We start from the raw sequence: 6,000 nt of genomic DNA on the forward strand, positions 1-6,000 counted from the left end.
ATGAGCCTAAACACAGGGGCCTAGTGTTGTCGGCACGCTCTTCGCCTGACCTTTGCGAGAGGGGTAACAAGGTGTTTATCTTGGCATGGTGGTTTGGAGTGGCTAGTAAAGGATACAATGGCTATTCACAGGGCCTTAACCAGGCTCCGGCCCCCCAGGGCCCCTGCAGATGGTAGAATGGCCATTAGAAGAGCATAAAAATGACCAGGGCCCACATTATGTAAAGCTTCTTAGAATAGGAGTACTGTTAAATCACATGACCTTCTTCTGAGATCAGAACTGCTATAAGAGACTTTATTGCAAACCCTATACTTAACATGAAGCCATGGGGTGATGAGCTGATACTACTAGACGCTGAACGGACTGACTTTCCACAAAACCAACTCAAAATCAACCGAGGCCCGTCACTCATTAGTGTTCCACTGCCTAGCAACCACAACACATGTGACCCCCCTCTGTGGAGAATGGGAGAGCACTCTCCTCTGTGTGTTTGCGTGCTTCAAGCCGGTCAGACAAGTCGCGCTTTCCCAGAGGATCTCAGAGATTAGAATGCTCTCCAAGTCCTGTTCTCACTATAATAGCCTAGTATATGTCCCAAACCAAAATCTAGACCTAGCCTAGTATGTCCTAAACAAAACCTAGACCTAGCCTAATCCATATCATTATCCAAAACCAGAATGAATTATGTCTCTAACTAACCCAATTTTCTTGTCCTCAATTTGCCCAGTCTCTTCTGGTTGTACAGGTGTTTAAGCTAGAAGACAAGCTTTTCCTTCATTATAAACTCTCCGGTATTTGTGAAGTGAATTGTACATAAAAAGGCACGCACGGAAAGGCAGCCACATCCCGGACCCGGGCCTGCCATTTCTCAAGCAGATCTATAAAAAGGGCCGGGCAAATCAGGCAGACTAAGAAGATCAGGCAGTGACAGTCTATAATGAGCATAAAGATGCTGCTTTCATGCCCAAACACACCACTCACAGAAGCCGTTATGGCCTGAGGTGAACCACAGTCAACAGTCAGGCCTATGTTGTATTTGCTCAATCTATAAACTGGCTGCTTTGCAGTAAGGGCAACATAGTTAGACCTGTGTCATATTTATTCAGCTTTTATAGCTGGTGGATAGCAATGGTCGTCCTCAGACATACAGGATGTCAAATAAGCACATATTCCACATTAACACTTTCACTGCCACTCACGAGATATCTCGGGTTTCCGATAGTTATGTTGAAAGCCACTCACGAGATTTCTCGTATTTTTTTTATTATTTTTTTAGCGATCTGAAATCATATTGCATCACGCGAGCTGGCGCTCAGATGTGGAAAAAAGCGCCCCCTATCGTCTCCCAGATGACATAAGGGATTTTGGAATGGATGAAAATGGACGTGGGAAAAAATCCTGTACTCCACATTTTCCAGTCCACTGATGCAGCTGGGGTTATCACAGTTCATTCTGGAGCCTCTGAGACCCGCGGAATCATGTACTGCACTGTACACACGTTGGATCCATACACTTATCGATTTTTTCGAATGGTGATCAGGAATTGGAATATACCAGTTGGATACCATCTGATGTCAGGTAAGGAATCTATGTTATCAGTGTTAGGATAATCAGACTAATTTTGATGAGGATATAAGCTGTTTTGTGAAATGGGCTCTTTCGGTTTCACTGTAAAAGTCCAAGAGGAAATGAACACAGCGATTATCCGTGCGCGGCTCGAATGTGCTTGCGTGCACGTATAATATTGATCATCTAGCGTTTATTTGAAAACTATTCATAAATAGGCCGACAAATATCAACGTTCTGGAATATTCCAGTAAAAGACGATTATCATAGAATGGTCTAGAATGAACTGTTTTTTTACCTCAAAACGAGTGCTTTTCAAAATGCTCTCAAACGGAAATGAAGCGATAAAAAACCAATCTGCCTTGACAGCACTGACTGGAAAAGGATTCTTTGATAAGCGACCGGCAGATTAGACACATAGCCATAATTTAAAACATAGATTAGGCGATATTAAGCGTAACATTGGCGCCGATGGTGGGATTGAAGCGCTAACTCTGGCGCCACCTCGTGGCACTCAAAGTGTTAAGACTCAAGTGGAAATCTCTCACGAGCGCCACTCACAAGCTACATTCCTTAACTCGTCTCACAAGCTATACTTCTAAGTTCCACTTATGAGCTCCTCTCCTTAGCTCCCCTCATGAGCTCCCCTCCTTAGCTCCCCTCATGAGCTCCTCTACTTAGCTCTCCTCATGAGCTCCTCTCCTTAGCTCCTCTCATGAGCCCCTCTCCTTAGCTCCCATCCTTAGCTCCTTTCCTTAGCTCCCCTCATGAGCTCCTCTCCTTAGCCCCTCTCCTTGGCTCCTCGCATGAGCTCCCCTCCTTAGCTCCCCTCATGAGCTCCTCTCCTTAGCTCCTCTCCTTGGCTCCTCTCATGAGCTCCTCTCCTTGGCTCCCCTCATGAGCTCCTCTCCTTAGCTCTCCTCATGAGTTCCTCTCCTTAGCTCCTCTCATGAGCTCCTCTCCTTAGCTCCTCTCATGAGCTCCTCTCCTGAGCTCCCCTCCTTAGCTCCTCTTCTTAGCTCCTCTCCTTAGCTCCTCTCCTTGGCTCCTCTCATGAGCTCCTCTCCTTGGCTCCCCTCATGAGCTCCTCTCCTTAGCTCTCCTCATGAGCTCCTCTCCTTAGCTCCTCTCCTTAGCTCCTCTCCTGAGCTCCCCTCCTGAGCTCCTCTTATGAGCTCCTCTCATGAGCTCCTCTCCTTAGCTCCCCTCATGAGCTCCTCTCCTTAGCTCTCCTCATGAGCTCCTCTCCTTAGCTCCTCTCATGAGCTCCTCTCCTTAGCTCCCCTCATGAGCTCCTCTCCTTAGCTCCCCTCATAAGCTCCACTCTTTGCCTCCGCTACACTCCTTAGCTCCACTCCTTAGCCCCTCTTATGAGCTCCACTCCTTAGCTACCAGTGTTACAATCAAAGCACATGTTTGACACTCAAACTGATCAAATACACATTGAAAAGGGAGTGAATGAATAACCCCTACTTGTGTTCTGTGTTCTCACTGCTTTTCTCAAATACAGCCCATCCTTACTGAGCCAGTGTGACAGTATTGACCTAGCTGGGAACTGTGAATGTTATCTTTTATCATCTCAATAGTAAACTAGCTCAGTGAAGGTGTGGGACAAGATAAGATATTCCTTTATTGATCCCCTTGGGGAAATATATTTTGTTTATACTTCAGAAGTATGATATTTAGACTAGGTCAGCAATATGAATGGAAGTGAATGAGGACCCTGACATCTAGGAGGAATTGACGTGTTGACAGCAGTGGTCACTAGCTTACTTGTAGATTAATTTAGATAGAGGTAAAACTGATTATTTTCTATAAGTTCTACTAAGTTCTCTAAGTGAAATATCCCTTCAAGTATTTTATAAAAAAGAATAATAGAAAATTGTTTAAAAAGACACATGCCCTTTCCCAAAATAGTAATCTCTCTTCATATGTTTTTCTGAGGAAATGGTTGGAAACGCAATGTACAGTTTGCAACCATTTCCTCATTGGAACAATGCCCTACAGATTACCTCCAAAGAGACAAACTATTTGAAGAATGGTGCACCTGTGGCACGGCTGCTGGTAGGGTTCTTCCCAACACCCATAGGTTCTTCTTTCAACCCAGCCAAGCAAGCCCTGACCCCAGGCCTAGGATTTGTGAGGCTGCCTGCTTATCAACCATTGTACCCCTGGGGCAACTCTGAAAGGGAGGGAATAGGAGCAATTGATAATGATGACAGCCTTCGCTTCTTGTGGGCTGCAGGCAATTAGAATAGTAGAATCTCTTTATAGTATATTTTTGCATGTGCAAGGGATGTGTCCTCCTAACAATTTAGGATCAGTGGGCATCCAATCCCGTCTATAGTCCAGCATGTGAGGCCCAACTCCAGTTCTAATGTCACTGCATCGGTGCACCTTGGCCTAATAATTAGGCTGGCCGCTGGTCGGAAAAATAACTGATACCTGGTTGCAGCCTCATTTTCTGACAGCACCGTCTGTTCCCATCAGCAACATAGCTGCCATGGGGTTACTTTGGAAAGAGACCGTCTCATGAAAGGGTGTATTTGTGTCGTGTGTGGTGGGTGGAGGGCGGCCCAACCAACCCAAACCTCTCCAAAATAACTGACAAAAGCATCCCCCACTCTCGTATAGCTCTGCATTCCTGCCCAGGAGGGACCACACCCGTCTTCTGTCCTGAAGACCCCCCGGCCCCCCCCAGAGTTAAGAGGGAGAAGGTCTCCGATCCCTAATCCCAGGAGATGGGGAAGGAGTAACCTCTCTGGTTGCGTTGCACAATGGAGAGCTGGTACTCTCCACGGTGGTGCAGTGTAAACAGAGACCGGCCCATCTATAACCACACACACAATAGCCAGACAACAACAGGGTGTAGGGTTACAAGAACAGCACCACGACCATCATACCAGAGCAGGTAACATGCACCTGGGTGCAGTTAGTAACGTAAAAGAAAATACTTAACAAAAACAAAAACGGTAATAATCAGTTATCACTACATAGTAGAATAGTCATAAGTAGTCCGATTGATTGATTGATTGGTTGAACATTTTATTAACAGATTGCAGGTACAATACAGTACGGCTCAATACACACAATTGTTAAGGGGATGCAGACCAGAGAAAGACTTTCGTCTTGTTTACATCACAGGGTCCCCCATTTTCAATTCATCAGGACATAATATGACATGTTATGTCAATACAAGACTCATCTGTGTACACAGACAGACACACTCAACAAGCACAATGTTCTAATTGTACAAGAAGAGATCATGGTCTCACGAAAAGTGTTGGCTGGATGTTTCTGCATCTCTGAAGACAAAGTGTGTTTTAGAAGAAGCCTGGCTAGTTAGTTGTGTGAACATGGTCTGGTGAACATGGTGCTTCGTATCATATTGATGTGGGCGCAGTGAGTTATTGTTGTTAGTAAACATAACAAAGACACAGAGCAAGAACCCAGGGTAACAAGGGAATGCGTACAAATTACATATTATTAACAGTGTGTTCACACTTTTAGGGGTTAGCAGCACGGATATTATTAATTGCAGCATGTTCTGGCTGGTGATGCCCATCGAGCGGATAACGGCCTCACCTTCTCCCGGGGGCGACGACACTTCTGGGGCTGCTGCTGAAACAGACAGTGGTTCTTCACGAAGCCATTTTTACCCGATTTCTTGCCATTCGCGGTGCGGTGACAACCGTCCCCGTTCAGCAGCTTGTTCGTGGAGCTTTCCGTCATTTTTTTGTTGGCTAATTGTGCCCGAATATTACAATTAGTAGCGGCCTATAACTTGTATACTCGTGAAGTCATGTATGCGCTGGGCGGGGGGAGGACGTCATCTATGGTCGCGACGCCCACTCTGCACCGTGCAACACGAGACTGCCGGAAGTACACGCCCCTGCCCACTTTCACTGGCCAATGGTGTCTCTGCGACGTCACTCATTCTTCCTCGGGGGGAGGGAGGAGGAGGAGGGGGGGGGGGGGCGCCATGGTAACGACATAGTTCTATGAAAATAACCCATATTAACCTCTGCAGGGGCGTAAAGCCGTGTGACGTCATTTTCCACCTGTACAGGACAATGGCCTTGCAGAGCAGTGTCAAGGACCTCTCCAAGGAGACTCACAATAACGGAGTCAGTTGTCAGTATGACTGTATGTATGACAACAGGTCTATTGAAGAGCTTATTATTTATTTTAGCATATTGATGTTCATCTATTGAGCTTTAGAACTTTACATTAAAATTGTAATTTGAGGCTAAAGTATTTCACACGAGGTTTTTGACGTAGTCTGTTTGTAAATGTATATAGTCCAAGGCATCGCGTCACGACACACGGGGCTATGGGATGACTGGATGGGTGTTGTCTTGTAACTGGATAGGTATTGTGCAGTTTGGGTGGTGGGTGTCTTGACTGGATCATCAGTGTGTCGCCCTACCCAGC

General features: G+C 46.0%; 1 protein-coding gene across 2 annotated transcripts in view; it reads right to left on the reverse strand.

Annotated features, from left to right (window-relative positions):
• sptlc2b (serine palmitoyltransferase, long chain base subunit 2b) overlaps positions 1-5,355 on the reverse strand; it is a 47,270-nt gene extending 41,915 nt beyond the window's left edge. For both annotated transcript variants that reach the window (XM_084314934.1, XM_084314933.1), the window contains exon 1: positions 5,152-5,355. In XM_084314934.1, coding sequence (XP_084171060.1) covers positions 5,152-5,298 — 147 coding nt within the window. In that variant the 5' untranslated portion in view covers positions 5,299-5,355. The remainder of the gene's footprint in view (positions 1-5,151) is intronic.
• Positions 5,356-6,000: the final 645 nt, after the last annotated feature.

Source organism: Notolepis coatsorum, assembly GCF_963971535.1.
Source record: "Notolepis coatsorum genome assembly, chromosome: 5".
Lineage (NCBI taxonomy): Eukaryota > Metazoa > Chordata > Actinopteri > Aulopiformes > Paralepididae > Notolepis > Notolepis coatsorum.